The sequence below is a fragment of the Juglans microcarpa x Juglans regia genome, chromosome 1D, assembly GCF_004785595.1.
Source record: "Juglans microcarpa x Juglans regia isolate MS1-56 chromosome 1D, Jm3101_v1.0, whole genome shotgun sequence".
NCBI classification, from domain to species: domain Eukaryota; kingdom Viridiplantae; phylum Streptophyta; class Magnoliopsida; order Fagales; family Juglandaceae; genus Juglans; species Juglans microcarpa x Juglans regia.
This window is the reverse complement of record NC_054594.1, coordinates 20,265,620-20,285,844: the sequence shown is the minus strand read 5'-3', so window position 1 is coordinate 20,285,844 and position 20,225 is coordinate 20,265,620. Positions and strand designations below refer to the sequence as shown.

Below are 20,225 nucleotides of genomic sequence, written 5' to 3'. Positions count from 1 at the left end.
TTCCATAACATTATAGTGACTTCACAATGCAATAGCAAATGATCCACAATTTCATCACTTTTCCTAGACATACAACACCAATCTACTATGATCACCTTGCTTTTCTGTATATTATCCATTGTCAAGATCTTACCCAATGTTGTTGCCCATACAAAACAAGCCACTTTAGGAGACACCTTATTTTGCCAAATCCTTCTCCATGGAAATTGAGTGTCCTATGGTTGTGTGAGAGACTTATAAAAAGAACGGTCCGAGAATGTACTTTTACTGGTGGGTATCCACCACATCATGTCAGCTCCTTGTGTTCTCGGTAACATGGTGTATAAAAGACCAAAGAACTCCTCAATGCTGCCAACTTCCCAATCTTAGTCGCCTTAGTGAAATTCACGTTCCATTAGACTAAGTCCCCAAAGAACTCCATACAATTAGCCACCGATGCATCTTTCTCACATGCAATCCTAAAAACTGAAGGGAATGAATCCTTTAGGGCGTGATCTCCATACTCAGGTCAGCCCAAAATTTTATTCTAGACCCATCACTCAGCACCACCCGAGTGTGTTGAGCAAAAATCCCCCAACCTACTTCAATGTGTTTTCAAATTCCTACTCCATATACCCCATGAACGTCTCTGGTGCACCCTCAACATACCTCCATATTTGAATTCAATCGTCGACTTCCATAAGGCTTCCAATTCTGTATTGTATCTCCACAACTACTTCCCAAGCAAGGCTCGATTGAAAATCTCCAACCTTCTAATACCCAACCCACCAGAAGAGATTGGAGAGCATACCTTATCCCACTTGACTGGATGAAACTTGAATTTGTCTCCTAACCCACTCCACAAGAAATCATGATAAAGTTTCTCGATGTTATTTGCCACACTTGCTGGAATTGGGAAAACAAATAAAAAATATGTTGGTAAATTAGAAAGAATAATTTTGATTAGAGTGATCCTACCACATTTTAATAAATACAATCTCTTCCAACCTTTCAATCTGCGTTCAATCTTCTCAATCATTGTATTCGAAATCGAAATAGACCTTGTAGCTGTTCTCAAGGGAAGACTAAGGTAATTCATGGGAAGATATGAAACCTTACATCCAAAAGTACTAGTCAACTACCGGATGTTGCAAACATTACCTACTGGCACCAATTTTGATTTATCAAAATTTACTTTCACCTATGATGCTGCTTCAAAACAAAGTATAATTCCCTCAATGCCCGAATTTAGTTTTGTTCTACCTCACAAAAATCAGTATATCATCTGCAAACAGTAAGTGAGATATGTTAATAGAGCCCCTTATATGATTACCAACTAAGAATCCATCAATAAAGCCAATGTTCACCAAGGCTAAGATCATTATGCTAAACACCTCCATAACGATGACAAATATGAGTGGGGACAAAGGGTCTCATTGTCTTAGACCTCGAGAGCTATTAAAGAAATCATTTGGGCTGCCATTCACCAAGACTGAAAACTTCACTATTGAAATACAACATTTGATCCACGAGCACCATCTCTCCTCAAAACCACAGCTCCCAATAAAATAAAGTAGGAACTCCCAATTAACATGATCATATGCCTTCTCCATATCTAATTTGCATAGGATCCCTAACTGACCAAATTTTGGTCTACTGTCTAGGCATTCATTGGCGATAAGCATTGAGTCCAGAATTTGCCTACCCTTAACAAATGCATTTTGAGATTTTGTAATGATCCTCTCCAAAACCTCCCCTAGGAGATTTGCAAGCACCTTCAATATAATCTTATACATCACATTCACAAGATTAATGGGCTGGTAGTCCTTCACCTATGATGCCTCAATCTTCTTAGGATTGAGTACGATAAATGTGGCATTAAGGTTTTTCTCAAACTTCCCAACTGAAAGCAATTCATGGAACACTCTCATTAGATCCTCCCTCACTACATCCTAACATGTTTGAAAAAATCTCATGGAAAAACCATTTGGGCCAAGTGCTTTATCTTTTATCATTCCCCTTACCATGCTGTGAACCTCAGTCTCCTCAAAAGGCCTCTCCAACCACAAGACTTGATGTGTATCAATGGACTCAAAAACTAGTCCATCGAGCTTTGGCCGCCATCCCACCTGTTTAGTAAACAAGTGTTCAAAAAACTAGCAACATCCTCTCTAATCACAGGAGCTTCCACACAATCCACACCATCTATTTTCAGCATCTCAATAGTGTTAGTGATCCTGTGAGAGTTGGCTACTATGTGGATGAGCTTTGTACTTTGGTTTCTTTCTTTCAACCACAATGCTTTTGGTTTTTGATGCCAATAAATCTCCTCCAATAGCATAACCCTTCCTAACTCTGCCATTAACTCAGCCTTCCGAGATACTTCTTTTGAGGAAAGAACTTGACCCCCTTGTATCCTTTCTACCTCTTGAAGCTCCCCCAACATGGAGTTTTTACTGGCACCTGCATCACTAAAAGATTGAGTATTCCATAGATTTAATTCATTTTTAGAGCTTTTAGTTTACCTTAAAAAATGAAACTACAAGTGTCATGAATCTGATAAGAAGACCACCATTGCCTAACCCTTTTCCACAAAACCTTCGACTTTCAGCCACATATTCTCAAATTTAAAATATGGTTGCCTACCTTAAATACCTTCACAAATCTAGTAATAAAAGGCAAGGTAGCCTCTTTTGGTAAAGGTCTGGATAATGGATTTTTCAATCCGATGAGACTAAAAATCTATCCAATCTAGACCATGTATAAGCACCTCCCATTAGAGGGATATCCACTAAACCCAAGTCGAAAGTATGCTTTGAGAATTCTATCATTTTTTGTCACAACCTGCTATCTCCTAAATGTTCGCTTAGGAACCCGAGAACATTAAAACCACCAACAATGCACCATGGTAAATTCCACGATCTATGCAGTCCAATAATTTCTTCCCATAAGATTCTTCTACTGCTGTCTAGATTCAACCCTTAAATACCAGTGAAAGTCCATAAAATATTATCATCTACACTATTGAAGGAACATGCTACTGTATACTCCCCAATAAATTCCTCCATTTTCTCCACCACCTTCTATCCCACATAATCAATACACCTCTTGAAGCTCCATAAGAAGCATGATAGGCCCAATCCACATATGTACAACTCCTTAAACTCCGAACAATTCTCATTGTGATAGATTTCAGCTTTGTTTTCTGTAAACGCATAATGTTCATTTTCCACTCACGAAGCATAGTTTTTACCTAAAGGCACTTATTTGCCTCGTTGAGCCCTTACACATTCCAAGATACAATTTTGGACTTCATAAATATGGAGCTTGCCCCTTCCCTTTGGCTCTTTCTTTGCTTGAACTTGAGCTACCCTCATAGTTTAAAGACCATGTTAGCCTCTTTAGTTCCCACTATTTTTTAGAACCTAATTTCTTTGACTGTCCATGTCCATCTTCAATGGCTATTAGTAAAGCCATGAATTGTTCGTCGAAACCCTCACACTCAATTCCTACACAATGCTGGATTTCCTTTACCTTGTGCAACACCCAATCAGAGACACTAGACTCATTTGGCAACATGTATTTTAGAGGTATTGGGTCCCCCCCCCCAACCATGTCTATCTCATCCCTGGGTGTCTGTTGTGTCTTCATTGGCATGCCAAATTCTTCCTCAGGACAAATAGGCCTTCCCCCCACTTAGAGTAATCACTTGTGATGACTAGCATCCGTGAAGGTCCCATGTCTCCCTCCGTCACTCCCAATCTTTGAAAATAGCACACGGGCTATATCCAGTGGGTAAAAAGCACTCGTCGGCAAAGCTGCTGGTTGAATCTCTAGAGAGAACTCTCCTCCTTTATTCGTTAGCCTTGTCTATCCTTGTTGTGATTGAGAATCGATGCTCAGTTCTATGACAGCCATAGGATCAGTTTTCACTTCTTCCGGTGATGCCACTATCTTCGTCGTCTCCACCTGCTGGCTCACCATCGACGGCATCTCAACTGGGAGCAAGCCTATCAGGATCTTCTTCGTCGTCTCCCCATGTTGCCTCTTGTCAGTGGAAGGTCCAACCTCTCCTCCCTCTCTGATTCTCTATACAGGTTGAGCTCCTACTTTTGCTTTGCCCTTGACATGCCCCACAGGCTATGGCCCACATACCCAATCCTTCTTCACTTCTTTCATAACTGTCTGGCCCTTACCACTTGTAAGGCCCACAAAGACTTCATCACTTTCCAATTGCCCCACGAGCTATGGCTTATAGCCTTGTCCATGCCCTATCTCGTGGCCTAGGTCCATGCCCACCTCAGCTTCTTCCTCAACGCACCGTATCAATAAATTAATTTGCTCCTGTAATGTCTCCAATTGTTCTTGCATTTTTTGCAAGGTATTGTGCACGCCACTCTTTGACAGGCTGACAAAGAACTTGCCACCACCTCCTTCCCTCTGCGTACATACTGTATCAGTGAGCTTAGGAGCCATATCTGACTTCTGGCCATTATTATGAGCTGCCCTATTGCCAATAACTCCACCCTTGTATTGTTCCCTGGACTACACCAGCGCCGTCAACTACAATAAAACCTCCCTATATGATCGATTCTGCACACTGGTCTTCACCTCCGACAACTACTGCTCCCTCAGTGCAGCTGCCATCCTCCTTTAACCTCTCCCTTCCACATCTTTCATAATGAAGATAAAGTTACATCTTCCACCCCGACTATATCCCACTAGCGCCATAAAATCTGCTGCAAGCATTTGAGCACCTCTGTGCTATGAAGCTTTTATCACCTTCCCTTGACATAGCAAACAATTCCTTCATCCCACTTTTTAGACATTCCTCCAAGATTCTGATAAACCCGTGCACCATTACTTTTCGAAGTCTTATCTCCTTTATTACCTTCCAACTCCTTTATATAACGAGCAAGGAGCCTCCCTCCTTCATCAAAACGAAAGTTTTGATTTGATAATTCACTTTTTTGGGCCTCCCATGATCACTCTAACTCACCTACATTCTCTCTGTTCAACCGTAAAACTCGTCGTTAAGCCCCACAAACCTCATTGGAATTATGGATGTACGGAGATAAAATTTTAGATTTACAGAAATCTAGAGATCTTTCACTACTTCAAATAAATTTTTTCTATAACTACACAAAGTGAAAAGGCAATGCAACTCAATGAAACGATGACATCATCCGTTAAATCATAGCTAGAATCTATATCATTTGTCTCCCACACCAACAAAGGAAAAAGAACCAACCCTCCATTGCATTTTTTTTAAAAAAAGAACCCTTCGCTAAGTCCGCTTGGTAAAAAGAAAAGAATGTTTATCACAAATCTATGTCAGGTAAACTCTATTTCTATAATTATTTGCATCCTAGTGTCGTAGGATGGGTCATTTTAGTGAACATAAATGATTAATGTTACGTTCTGATATTGAGATGATTTCAAATGATTTGTTAATAATAGTGAAAAAATAGTGAAGAGAATATCTTCAAAATGAATTTGGTGTAAAACACGCTCTAATCATAACATCTCACATGTGATTCTAGTCTTCTAGAGATGAATTCATGAGTACGGTTTAGTAAATCCTTTCTCTCCTTTCCCCCAACAGAAGGCTCTCTCCTTCTTCTTTTCTTCTTCTCCATTCTTCCTCTCTTCTCCTTTCTCTTCCCCACCTCAGCTCCGCCAACAGAAGCTCTCCCTCTCTTCTCTACTCCTTTCTCCCTCTTTTCAGAACCCTAATTTTTGATTTTTGAAATCCTAAATCATTAAGCCAAAATAGCTTGATGAAATAACAGTATAGGAGTGAATTAATACCCTTACCTAATATGTTTGGATCAAAACCCTTAGAAAAAACCAGAGTGGCGGGGTATTAAATTCTCTATGAACTTAGAATGAAAGATCAGATCTTGCAGTAATTTCTATGGGAAAAAAACCAAATAAGATCTAAAACCCTGCACTAAATTCCCAAAGGAAACTAGAAGCTAGAAGCTAGGTTCATGTTAAGGGAGGAGAAATGTTTTGATTTAATAAGATTATGAATTAAAGGGAGAGAAAGCGAAAATGAGATCTAACGAAATGGTTTGATCTGGCTAGTAGAGAGGGTGAGGGGAGAGATAGATCAGCTAGGGAGGGGGAAATGGGTCGCACAGGAATTTCTCATACACCCAAATGTAAGGAATTTTCAATAGGAGAGTTGTTGAGGAAAAGAAAATGACTGGTTCTTCTTATTTATTTATTATTTATTTTATATTTAATTTTTTTAAAATTTTATTTAAAAATTAAAAATACTGACTATTAATAAAATTATATATTTTTTTAATTTTCTTATTAATTAAAAATGTTAAAAAAATAATAAAAAAATTTAAAAATTTAAAAAAAATTATAAATAATAAATAAATAGTAAAAATAAATAGTAATAGGACGAGAGTGCCGGAAAAAAATAGTCACTTTGGCACTGCCACTGCTACGCGCAAGATTTTATTTTATTTTTTAATTTTTTTTATTTGATTTTATATGCGAACGTCTTTCTACTTCACCTGAGATCTTCGCAGGATCTCTCTCAGATCTCGACGGGTAAGTCAAGGGAAAAGCTGTGCGTTCAATTTCAGCGAGAGAAAGAGGAGAGAGTGGAGTTGCACGATCCATTTTGATATCTCTTCTCTCTCTCTCTCTCTCTCAGAACGCAGATCTAAAATTTTCTCCAACAAAAAAAACGGGGGGAAGCTGAGCTTCTAGAAAAACGTATCGTCATGGAGCTGCGCTCGTACCCTAGAATCACTATTCCCTCTCTCTTCTTACTCGTTCTCTTCACCGCCTTCGTCTTATGGGTTGCCCACCCCGTCTCTGCGCAGGTCTCTCCTCTCTCTCTCTCTCTCTCGACATATATTTATATGTATAGATGTATTTACGAGTTTGTGTTACTTAATTTTGTTGTCTTGTTCTAACATAGGAATCTGTGTTTGAAACCGAGAAGGAGAAATCTAGTGGATCCGAAGATCTGGGCCGCCGTAGCAAGGTACTCTCACATCTCCCTCTCTCTCCCTCCCTCCCTCCCTTCCTTCCTCTCTCTCTCTAATATACTGTTTGGCTGCTGAGAAAGTTGACTAGAAACAACATAATAAAATTTTACCATATGCACAATATCTGAATTCTGGACGTTATGTTCTTGTAAGTGAATATTTAAATTTTGGTTATTTTGACGGGGAGAACCGAGGCAAAGTAGTGTTTTTGTTATGAAGTGAGGCAAAAGAAATTAGATAATTTATGTAAAAAAAAAAATGAAAAGTCCACGTTAGAAGTTTGAAGGCTTCCAAACAGCATTTTTGTACTTATCAAAAAGAATTAATTTATGTACAGATTAATTTGAGTGACTTCAAGAATATTGGGGACAAGGTTGTCATGGATTCTGTTGGCGTCGGTCTCCGCTTGGACCCCGAAGGGCTTGGAATGTTCGATGCCTTTTTAACTAGTTTGTCAATGATTCTTGTCAGTGAGGTTGGTGCACTCAATTCCTTGTGTTGTTTGGCAAAGGTTTAGGCAAAACTTATCTATAACCTTTCTATTCTCTTTAATAAAATTTCCAGACAAACCTTTAGGGGTTGGCTCAAGTGGTAAAGGCCTTGGGCTTGGGGGTATGCTCCCCCAGGTCTAAGGCTCAAATCTCCTTGGGTGCAAACAATCTCTAGGGATCATCGGGATCATCGGACTGGGAGACTTTTCCCTTGAATTACTTGAGGTGCACTTGCGGGAAACTCGTTGCCGAGGGACTGTGCACCCCTGGGATTAGTTGGGACGCTGTTCTTGGACACCGGTGCCAATAAAAAAATAAAGAAAATTTCCAGACAGTAAAAGCATGAAAATGAGTCGCATTAACAAACAAGTGACTAAGCCTGATTTTTGGTGCTGGCTATATCATAGAGGCTGCTTTCTTTATGGGATTGCTGTTTATTGACGTGATGATTTTTTCCTCTTTAAATGACAATTTTGCTGACAGATTGGAGATGAGACATTTATAATAGCAGCTCTGATGGCAATGCGTCACCCCAAGTCAATTGTTTTATCTGGTGCGCTCAGTGCCTTGGTTGTAATGACAGTAAGTTGGCTAAGTTTCTCTGAGTGCAATACTTGAATAATTTCTTTTGCCCCTTGCTCTCTTTATGTTGTTCTGATGGTGTTATGAATTTCTTGGTTCTGTAACTGAATGGTTCCAGTAACTACAATGCTCTGCTAGCTCTTTTTTCTTATTGCTATCAAGATTGGAAATGTTGTACATGTCATTTAGGTACTATCCACTGGGCTTGGTAGGATTGTGCCGAATTTAATATCCAGAAAGCATACCAATAGCGCAGCTACAGGTATATGCATTGTTTTCTTCTTTTGTCTTTGTTTTCCTCCATTATGAAACCTCACATTTAAATGAGTCTCTATTTTTGCTTTTTTAATTTTTGCAGCCTGTTTAATTGATTCTGTCCTCCCTTGCACATTACTCATAGATAGTGAAGCATGTAGAAAATTGACCGTAGTCTAGCAGTGTTGACTTAAAATTACTTTTGATTACATGGAAATATCAAATCAATGTTCAATTATCTGGCAATAGCACTTGGATAATCATATGAAGAACTTAATCTGCATCCAAAATAAGTGTTTCCTGAGTACAAGCCACACACATGCCAGTTTTGATGAGATGAGGTTTGTTCCTGGTTACTATTGGCTATTGAACTCCAAAGGCTTAGGTCATATTTGGACCAAAGAGTTTTTGTAAGTTTTTTTCAAAATTTTCCTCTCAATCCAAACATCTTTACATGAAAACAATCTCAAACATCAAAACGTCTTACCTCGATTTTTGTAACAAACAAAAACCAAACCAACCCCACCACCTTTTCAATCCCCAATAAAACCTCTAAAAAATTTTCTTAATCCATATAGAGTTTTGATGGGTCTACCACTTTCATAAAACCCCATAAAACTTATTTTAAAAAATCTTCTCAAAAGTCTCAGTAATTTTTAAAACAATCTTACATCCAAAGATCCCCTTTGAAAATTTTTAGTGCTGGCTATACTACGTGAATTGAAGTTATTGATACTTTGTCTTGATGGATTACAGTATGTCCTTGCTAAGAGCTCAAATCACTGTATAATTACATAAAAAAGAGCTCAAATCACTGTATTAAACTGTTATGTTGTACTGTCTTTGCTGTATCTCTACCGAGTTGTGATTGAACCTTTGAATCTTTCGTTCCCTCTTCCAACTCTTGGATTTGTATTGAACTTTTAAATAATGGTTATTTTTCTATGAAGTTACTTGTGCTGTCCCATATTGTTTGTCCATCTAGAAAATATTTAATTTTTACCTTTAGGGGATGTCAACTATTGCTTTTAAGTGGACACCATTCTTTTCTTTCAAATAAAAGTTTTCTAGTTCCCAAATTACTCTCCTTAATTTAAACATGAATCAACAAATGAACCCCATATTTGACTTCTTAAATAAATTAAAGGGTAAGTTGATACAGGTCTTTAATTTGTGCCTGTTTTTTATATAAGAAATTGATAATTTCATTGATGAAAACAAAAGGCATAGCCGAATTACACAGGATGTATACAGCAGAAACTCGTAATGAGAAATAGAAAAAGATGCAATGAAATCATGAAAACTTGGTCCATTGAAGTCTAGCAATTGCATAATGTGTGAAATGCATAGCATTTTAGCACAATTAAAATGGAATAGAGGATAAACAATATGTGACAGGTGGTGGATAACATTTTTTTGCATATGAATGAGGTTATAAAAAAATGAATAGGTAAACAAACTTAAGATTTCTGTATTGTTTTAATATGCAGTTCTGTATGCATTTTTTGGGTTGCGTTTACTTTACATTGCCTGGAGATCAGATTCAAAAGCTTCTCAGAAGAAAGAGATGGAAGAAGTATGTAGTTCATGAACTCAAATCTACCTTTAGATTTGTGTATATTACCTTCCATTCGGGCATCTGATACCACTTTCATAATTTATGGGTGTCTGTATGAAAATGGTACTAATAAGTCTACCTGCATAGTAAATTCTTGCATATGTTTGTTTTTATGTCTATCATAATTGAATGAAGTAAATATTTCATAATTGAATGAAATATACGATTGGTGTGCTTGGGCTATGCCCGTCTTTATTAATAAAGTCCGGTTACTCAAAAAAAGAAAAAAAAAAAGAAAAAAAAAAAAGAGAAACTGTTCCGGATTTTGGTATGTGAAAATAACTTGGGAATGTGAACCCATGATGCCAATCTGCATTAGATATGTTAGTTGGGATAGATCTTAACCGTCTTGCAGAACTACCAGATTTGCTAGCTTTTCCTCGACAGACCCATGTGATATTTGGTTCCATCAGCACTTCACCATTGGATCCCATCCTGTTTACATCACTAGTACTTGTTTACATCACTAGTACTTAGAGTATATGCTGGATATAAATTAAACTCCACAATAGTCTGTCATGTATAGTGGCACTTTTTCCACTCATGCTATGCTTATATTTTATGCATTACGTAAAGTTACTGCAAAGTGAAGAGGGCTGTAGCAGTTTCCTCCATGCATTGATTTCCACATATGCACAAAGGACCATTGAGCCATCTAATGATATTGAATTTAGTTTTTCTTTTTGTCCATGTTTCTCTTGCAAAATGCCCAAATATACCTAGACTTTTAAGAGATGCAGGGTTTAGCTCTTATGATTCAGATCTTTCCACATGATCCAATTTTTTAACCAGCCCTGACATTTCCCACATGACGTGTCAGCTTGGGTAATGGTAGGTTTTCTCTCCCTCCAACAAGAGTTAGGTTGGGGTACAAATTAGGATTGGTGGAATACCAAATTGTGACTCCATTATTAAGATGAGGAATGCCAATGTCATGCCTCGTGCCTGGGGGTGACCCTTTCAACCATATTTAACAAGAACTACAATACAAATCCTCTATACATGTCATATCTATACCAGTCGTGACAAAAATCTCATATCTACACTAGTCATGACTAAAATCTCATTTCAATGTTCAATAGAGAATAATGTAGAGAATAACCCAGTTAGTTTTAAATCATAGAATATGCAAGTTTCTCAAAATCAATCTCTATTAGCTTCTGGGCAAAGTTTGGCATAGGATCACCGCTTACCTGAACTTGTTAATATCTTTGAATTGCCTCACAATAGAGTCAAGCGAAAGTCAATCAACACCTAAACATAATTAACACAATCTATGAGTTAACAGAATTAGCCATTGCTTTTAAGAATAAAACAAATCATAGCAAAAATCCTATAACACTCTCTAGTGGTCCATAATACATTAAATACATTTAAAGGCCAATTCGCCTATGACCTGGATTTATCAAGATCCATATATCCAATTCTATTTCTTCCGAGTACCTTCGCTTTACTCAAAGGTGACACGCTAGCCATTGTTAAAACCCAAATTTCCTCTCATTAGCCAAGACATGTATTAAACAAACATTAGATTTTCCTACCATGTCCCAATTTGGACAGTCACAATGACTCCAATAGAGTTTCCCTTAAAATCAACTTTTTACCCGGATCAACTCGGACTATACCCCAATTCCATCCGTAATACCCCAATTTGCCAAACAACGCACAATCCAACATCCACATCCCCATAATCATCAATTTGAGACGTTCGCTATACCTAATTGATACTATGCTATGGCATGCTTGGTTTCATGCTCATACTATACTCGGCTTAGGGTTTCTAACTATGTGACATACTTACCTTTATGGTTATGACATACTCGGGTCTATGGCTCATGACATGCTTGGTTTGGCTTCTATCATTCTCGGTTTAGGGCTTAGCCAAGCAATACATGCTCGGTTTAGGGTTCATGGGACTTTCTATCTAACATATCATATTAAGCTTAGGGTTTTAGTGCTTCTAGTGGAGTGGGAGCTCATCCAAGGGAAAATTGAGACCTTAAATGGATGGGGAAGCTGAGAGCTTTTGCTTTAAAAACCCCTAATTCCTCTTACTTATAAAAAAAAAAAAAAAAACCCTAATTCCTCTTGACTTATGGTCGGTTCTAGGGGTGCTCTAACATGCTCGGTTGGGACATACAATGAGTGTGATTGAGGGTCATGGTGCCGTGATGGTGGGGGTGGTTGTGGATGATGATAGGCCTGTGCATAAAGTGCTAGGACCCACTCCGTCGGAGATACCCGATATAGCCCACCCAATCAAAGACGGGTTCATCGGATCTAAATCTCCTATCGGGTTTAAACACCCAAATTTCGTCGAAATCGATGACCCAAAAAGGTAAGAGTACCTTTGGCCTCGTATTGAACAATATTTGATGCCGAATAACGCCAATAACTTCTAATTCCACTCTAGATGAAAAAAATCACTGTCACTGATCTCATGGTTTGGGTCGGAGAGTTTAGTTTTCTTCAGAACCAACACTGGCTTCTTCAACAAGACTTTTGATCCTGTCAATTCATGATACCCAATCGTAAAAGTATACATCTCTTGAGAAGAAGGGCAGCAGAGGATGCTGATTTGGAGGCAGTCTTGGAAGGAAGGTTGAGCTTCTACTGCCCCTTGCAACTCTTAAGATTGCCCATTTGGGGCAATTCCCTTCATCGCAGTTGCACTTCACTCGAACCCTAGCTAGTATAGCCACCCTCTTTGTTCTGTGTTGCCGTTCTCCATCGCCGGATCTGGACTAAGACGAGATCGTACCTCGAAATCCCATTTGGACAAAACGAAAGAAAAAGCCTTTCAATTGGCGGGTCTTTTCTACTGCTGCTCCTCTAGAACCTCTCGTCTCCTTCTTTCAATTTGAGTTGGTTTCTATGTTTTCATTCCTTTCGTGGGCATAAAGAATGTTCAAGGAGTGGCCTCATCCAGATGAGAAGCTGAGGTTGCAGTTAAGTCGGGAATTTTTTTTATGTAATCTGATGTCATTTAGGCCCAACACGAAAGACCTGATAACTGTGTGCTACGAGTAGAGAATGACAAGATCCGTTGTGAGAACATAGCAATTCGAGAGGCTTGAAGAAGAAAGAGGGGGGGGGGGTAATTTTTATTCGGGTCGGGTCGGGTTATTTTTCCTTGTCCATAGCTATGGGCCAAGTTAGGTCTGGCCAAACAAGTGTTTGGGGGCCAATGTGCAGGCCTGGATGATGATGTACTCGGGGTATAGGGTGGTTTAATCCCGTGACATGTGTGTGTGTGCTCAGGTATATGGTGCTCAATCCGTGACCTAAGTGTGTGTAAGTGCTTAGGTAGGGATGGCTAACCTGTGACATGCATGTGTGTGTGTGATGGTGTGAGAAAATACAAGAGAAACTTACCTATGGAGTAGGATGGTGCATGGCGTGGGAATGCGTGGTGGTGGTGGCCAAATATGTTGCTTGTGAAGTGGGTAGGGTGTGGCTTGAATTGTGGAGAGATAGAGATAGCAAGGGGTGTGCGTCATCAATGAGAGGAATGAAGTGTGTGTGTACTGAGTTTAGGGTATATATATAGAGTTTGTACATGATCTCGAGAAATAAGGTGCCACCACTTGGGGTGTTTCTACCTACGATGAGCGCAGTTCTGACAGTTTGAATCTTAGACCTAGAGAGTGCATACCCCAAAGACTAAATCATATTATGTAAATACTTAAATCTTTTTCACAATGCTTTTGGGAATAGCAGAATTTCCTTCCCAATAGAAAGTCACTTTAATTAGCTTCACAATACAACCATTTAATTCTTTTTTTCATTGGCTTTCCAATAGTCTTTTGAGCTGCCAGGAAAAACTTTCACAACTTCCTAGGGAAAAAAAAAGCACCCCCTTTTCTTTGTGTTGGTTGATAGCAATTGTCTTTCTTGTAACTTCTTTGGGCAGTTTTTGGGGGGCACAAAATCACACTTTCTTTCTTGTAAGTACTTGGGCTCGATGGTAATCTGTATCTTTGTAAGGCTTTCTATATATAACCACAGATGGCCAGATCTGTCTGAGTGGTTTCCCAAACTTGAGATCTATGTCAACCCCTTTCTCCCACAGCTTTCACCATTTGAGATCTATGGTGCAATGGTTCTGTAGATTCAATTGTTGTACGCTGCTAAGTAAATGGATGTATGGGTGTGGATGGCCGAAGATATGGGGTGTTTGTCATAGTGGGCTTGTGTTGGTTGAAGGGATGTCGATGCCTTTAGAGTTGTAAATGGTTGTTGTTTTATTGAGTATCTGGGGCTTGTAGTGGTGTTATTTCTTGCTTCCAAATAAGAGGATCTGGATTGGGTTGGCTCCAAAAGTGAGTGGAGTCGGAGGAATCAAAAGTGGTTTTTGTTCCCAAACTTACATGGAGTCTGAAGATGGAAAGATTTTTTCTGAGCTGATTGGGTTGAAACACACCTGTAGATTTTTTTTTTTTTTTTTTGTTTTAAGTTCTGTTATTTTTTCAACTCTCCCATATACATTCTAATTTATTGGCAGTGATTGAAGGATGTTGCTTTAAATAGCATGTACTGTCCTGCAATTGCAACTTCTTTAGTTCTTATGTTTTGTGAATTGCTACTGTCTTTGCTCTGAAATTTGGTTTTTCCTTGTATCTAGGTAGAAGAGAAACTTGAGACTGGACAAGGAAAAACAACATTCCGTCGTGCCTTCTCCAGATTCTGTACACCGATATTTTTGGAGGTATGCCATGTACACATGATTCTTATTTCTTTTTAACATTCAAAATGCTAGAAGTGATGATTCTTTTCCTTTTTTGTTTATTAAGTCTTCATTTGCAGCACATGACCCTAAGGGGTTGGCCCAAGTGGTGAAGGCCTTGGTCTTGGGGTATCACTCCCTTCAAGGTCCTAGGTTCAACACCTTGTGGGTGCAAACAATCCTTTGGGGCCACACCCCCTGGTTAAAAACCAGCAATTTAACCAGTTCCGTGTAAGGAAACTTCTGAGTATGCGGTGCACGGGACTGAAGTTTACTCTGTAAGGGTGGGTCCGAAGGGCCCTGCCTTGGAGAGGTGCCACGACATAAAAAAAAATAATAATAAAGAAAAAGAAAAAAAAGTCTTCATTTGCAGCACATATAAATTATGTGTGATCCAAAAGGGGTAAATAAGCAAGACATGCTCCATGGTTCTATGATCTGTGTGTTATCGTGGAGTATATCCAATACTGACTCCTTTATGAGATGAGTTATTTGTTTTGAGGCTTATTTTAACAATCATATCTGAAGAAAAGCAAATTCCGTTTTAATCTTTGCAGTCATTTGTATTAACATTTCTAGCAGAGTGGGGAGACCGTAGCCAGATAGCGACAATTGCTGTAAGCATATTCCTGGTTTCTATTCTCCACGTAGTTTGTTGTGGCTCATTTTACTTTGCTTCAGGGTGTCTGTACTTCATGAATGAATTGAATTTCTTCATCTTTATTCCATATATGGTTATTGCCTATATTTTGCTTCTTTCACTTGTGCGGAACTATTTGGAGTTCATATATTTGATGCTTCACTTTGCATAGCCTCTGTTGTTATTCTCTTTGAATTTGGTTTCAAGATGTTATCTGGATTGTTGGTGTTAGATAATGGAGTAAGGTATTGTTGAGGACAATTATAATGTAGGAAAGCTGTATATTAAAGTTGATGTTTTTTCTTCAAAAGAATATGTGGACCTTGTTAAAATATTTATGTGATCCCACTGTTTCTCTTATTGATACTGCCCGACCTGAAAAGGGTATAAAGAGGAAACAAAGCTTTCTTTAAATTGGTCGTTGTTTGCTTGTGTATAAAACACGTGTGCTTCCACACATGATTGATTATCTCTAAATTTTACTGGTTTCATTAAAAGTAATTCAGTGCATCTTGGACATTTTATGCGTCAACCATACACTGATCTGTCAATCGCTCACTGAAGGATGTACAACCTTGTTTTACTCCACATCTTGGCTGTAGGTAGACTCATAAAGAAAACTCTTAAGAGCTTCTAAAATTGATAAAAACCTGAATAAAAAATAATCTGGCCATGCAAAATAAGTCAAGTACAAAATAATAATTACAAATCAAACTCAAAGCTAAAATCAAATTTTTAAAAAATTAAACCATTCTCCAATCATTTTTGCTTGACCGAGATGTCTGTGACACCCCACGCTCTAAGGCTTGTTGAGCTGCTAGAGGAAAGTGGGTGCAGTTACGTTAAAACATTCATTTTCTGCACCAGGCATAAAAGATCCCATAATTAAAATCCTCACTAAAAACTTGATTAAAAGAAATCTCTCAAAATAAACATCTTGTTTCATAGCACGTATTTAAATATAATAGTCTAACTTGTGTTAAGCATTGCAAAAGCATAAATCATATACTAGTAAAGATAAGAATCCAAATTTTCTTTCTTATGTTTCAAGCCTCATTGCCAATGTCTACCTCTTGGACAACATCCTCGCCTGCAGCATCCCTTAACTCTTCCTCACCTGGAGTGGGAAGACATTTAAAAAAACCTAAAATAAGTCGAATACTTGGTAAGAACCACATCATGCAGTAAATATAGTATAAACATAGGGTTTTCTTTTAAAACATTGTTCTTTTGAAAACATGCATAATCATACATAAAACATCAACTGTAAAGCATTGAGAAACATTCATTTTCTTCATCTTCAAGCATAAACATTCATCTTCCTTAACTAACATCATTAACCTTCAATCTTTCGTTACCTTAACCTCATCAATGGCCCTTTACACACTATTAACACTTGTGTTAAAGTTGGCAACCCTTGCGATCAATGGTTCTTCTCGGAGCGATCGGCTTAGGAACCAAAACCTTAGGAATGGGTCATCTCTAGGTGCACTGCCAATGATGCATTCTGATGTTGCTATCTGTCCCAACCTCATGGTACCTTCCTTAACCTCATGCTTTCATACTTTCTTTCGCTTTTCTTTACGGCCTTTGCCTTACTTTTCATAAACATTCTTGCAACATAGTCCTCAGTCATACAATCAGTCATGCAACAGTAACATTCTATCATGCATTAGGTTCATAAAATAGGGCTCTCAAAGAAAGGGCTTATATATACATATATACTTTTGAAAACATGCACTATATATATATATATTTATATGTATATACTTTTGAAAAAGAGACTTTCATAGTAAAGCGATGTGTTGACGAACATGATCATAGTCACCTTCCTCGATCCTTAAGCAATTTAAGGTACTTGTTCATTTCTTCAAACCTTTCATTTAAACATATAATGATTTAAGCAATCATGTAAACTTTCTAATCATTAGGCATTAGGAGTGTTGTACTTCATGCATGGGTCTCTCGGTTGTCTTTATTCCTTGCCTATCACTTGACCTACTTGGTACCATTGTATGCGTGGTTTCATGCTCATACTATGCCCGGTTTCATGCTTCTAACTATAGTGACATACTTGGATTCTTTTTTTTTTTGATAAGTTGTGACATACTTAGATTCTAGGGCACATAATATGTTTGGTTCTAAGGCTCATCATGCTCGGGTTATAGACTTGTATCATTTTTGGTTTGGCTCCTATCACATTCGGTTTAGGGTTTCATTCATGCTAAGTTTTAGGGCTTCTATCATACTTGGTTCTAGGGCTTAGACCATGCTTGGTTCTGGGGTTTCATACTATGCTTGGGGTTTAGGGCTTGGCCAAAACATGCCTACTTGGTTTAGGGTTTAGACTATGCTCAGTTCCTAGGGTTTGCATCATACATGGTTTGGTGCTTTGCCAAGACATGCTTGCTCGGTCTAGGGTTTGTGATTTGTGACTCTTCCTCTCTTCCCTACTTACGCTTAACATATCATAACCTGCTTAGGGTTTTAGTGCATAATAAAGTGGAAGTTTACCTAAGGCAACCGAAATCTGTGCATGGAGAGGCAAGAGGTTTGGGGTTTCAAAACCCTACTTCCGTCGATCAGGAAGATGAGATGATGGTGGTGATTATGGATGAAGATGTGCTCGGCTAGGGGTGGTTCAATGTGTGTGTGTGTGTGTGTGTGTGTGCTCGGGTTCATGGTGATCAAACTGTGAGCAAAGTTTGGGTGAACTCTGTCTTGTCTCTTGTTCGATTGATCCTTGAGAAAGTTCTCTGGCTTGTCTCTTGCTTGACTGAATGTCTAGTAACCGTCCAGCAAACTCTCACCCAATGCCTTTTTTACTTGTCTTGTCTCGCTTGAGTGAACTCTGTCTTGTCTCTTGTTTGATTGATCTATGAGAAAGTTCAAGCTAACACTGGCTATTGACCAAACGTCTAGTAGCTGTCTGGCAAACTCTCACCCCATACCTTTTCTTACTTGCCTTGTGCGATATTTCCTCTTTCAAAGTCCTAGCCTCTTCTGAGCCTCCATGCTTCTTAGAGTTCACTATATGAGGCTACTTTGTTGTAACTTGTCCATTTTAGGTAATGTTCAAGACATTTAGCAGTTATTAGAGTTTTATTTACGTCAAATGTCATCTTAAGTAAATTATCAAAAAATGTCATATTAAGTAAATTGAAAGAGAAATGGATTGCCTCATTAGTTTGATAATAGAACGCTAGCTGTTCAACATTGAAAGACTACCACTGATATATGCTATTGGAAAATTCTTTGTTTTTGGTGTTCTCGATTTTCAAAGTCGATGATGATCCTGTGGAGCAATTATTCTTCTTGACTTGATAGTCAAATATTCATTGATGGATGCATAAATATACTGTCATTTGGACTCTTTGCTGCCTTGACTGAGTTGTAGATGATACCTGGGTTCCTTGATTGGTAGGTAGTGGTTTGACTCCCAAGTGCCACGAGCAGTACTGTGTAGAAGATCTCTTTCTGTTCTTTAGACCTTATGATAGCGTGAAGCTATGTAACTGTATTGATGAAGTATTATTTTGCTTAATTTCACAAGCCATGTAGCTTGTCTATAATAGATATTCCCTTTGATTGTACTTGTGCCGTGGCGCTATGTTCTTGGAGTTAAAACAGTAAAAATGACCTCCATTTAAGTGCGCATCATCTTGATCGGAATTGATTATATATGCTTGGTTACGCAATTTTATAATGCTAGGATCTGGCCGTATGTATTCAGGTTTTCTTTCTTAGTGTTTCTAGATCGATTTTAACAATGAACTGCCATGATTTATATCCCATGTATAATGTTGATCTGACAATAACTTCTGATTCTGCAGCTGGCAACACACAAAAACGCAGTTGGAGTGGCTGTGGGTGCCACAATAGGGCATACCATCTGTACCTCAGTGGCAGTGGTCGGAGGAAGCATGCTAGCTTCCAAGATCTCGCAACGCACTGTTGCTACCATTGGCGGGTTACTCTTCCTCGGCTTTTCATTATCTTCCTATTTCTATCCTCCCCTATAACTCTGATACCGTAGGTTAACCTGATTCTTTTACAGCCTCATTTATGTTCACTTAAACTTTCTCCTTTTTTGAATGTGTGGTAATTCATAGAAAAAGTTTGTTTAATATGGACTCGTACCAAAATTTTCCAGAATACTTGTTTTTTGTATAATAAGATTTACTGGTATATACTATATAGTGTTTTAGTTTCCCATGCTCAGCTTCTTGTTTCTAAGCTTAATAGAAAAATGAACTATTTCTAGATAGCATATGATATCAATCACATGCAATGAGACAATCATAGAAGTTGATATATTTTCACACACTCGAATTGAGTTCTTATATACTCTCTCTCTCTCCCTCTAATTTTATTAACGGGACTCGCATTTAGTATTCCAATGTTTTTGGAGTAACATTTTTTCTAGCCTTGTCACGTTGTCCTTTTTTTGTCAAACTCATGCTTACAGGATCACTAGTATGGAGGGCATGTGCAATGGCATATGATTTATTCCCCATTTTTAATAGTTGGTAGAGATTATATTTCTTCATATGAACTATTAGGTGTTTATTCATCTATTAAAGTTCATGTTGTCTAGAAATTCTATATGTTAGGCCCGAGCCATTTGATCATATGCTTTTCCTGCTTCTTAAACATGATTTCAAGGCCCGAGCCTTGTTTTCGCTTCTGATTCATGATAGAAAAAGCTTGCATTATTATATTTGAACGTATAAAAGTCAAAATGAAAAACCCATTTGCCATATATGTGATCGGTCATATATATGATGACCTAGTTGTATAAAAGCATGCAATGATTGTCCCTAATTATCTTATCACCATTTGCATGGAAAACGACATCTAATTCAGCTTAGCAAACCCAATATATTAGTTATAAATGTTGGTACAAGAGAAAGACGTT

At 38.2% G+C, this 20,225-nt stretch overlaps 1 protein-coding gene across 2 annotated transcripts; it reads left to right on the top strand.

Annotated features, from left to right (window-relative positions):
• The first annotated feature begins 6,395 nt into the window (after positions 1–6,395).
• LOC121268112 (GDT1-like protein 4) lies at positions 6,396–19,519 on the top strand. Of its 2 annotated transcripts, XM_041172249.1 has the most exons (10): positions 6,396–6,549; positions 6,656–6,827; positions 6,926–6,991; positions 7,333–7,470; positions 7,970–8,068; positions 8,258–8,330; positions 9,814–9,899; positions 14,566–14,649; positions 15,225–15,284; positions 19,141–19,519. In XM_041172249.1, the coding sequence occupies exons 2-10, from the start codon at positions 6,726–6,728 to the stop codon at positions 19,327–19,329; spliced, it is 897 nt and encodes a 298-aa protein (XP_041028183.1). In that variant the 5' UTR covers positions 6,396–6,549; positions 6,656–6,725; the 3' UTR covers positions 19,330–19,519. The 2 variants fall into 2 exon arrangements, with proteins under 2 accessions (XP_041028183.1, XP_041028177.1); XM_041172243.1 differs by having other exon boundaries at positions 6,396–6,827.
• The last annotated feature ends 706 nt before the right edge of the window (positions 19,520–20,225 follow it).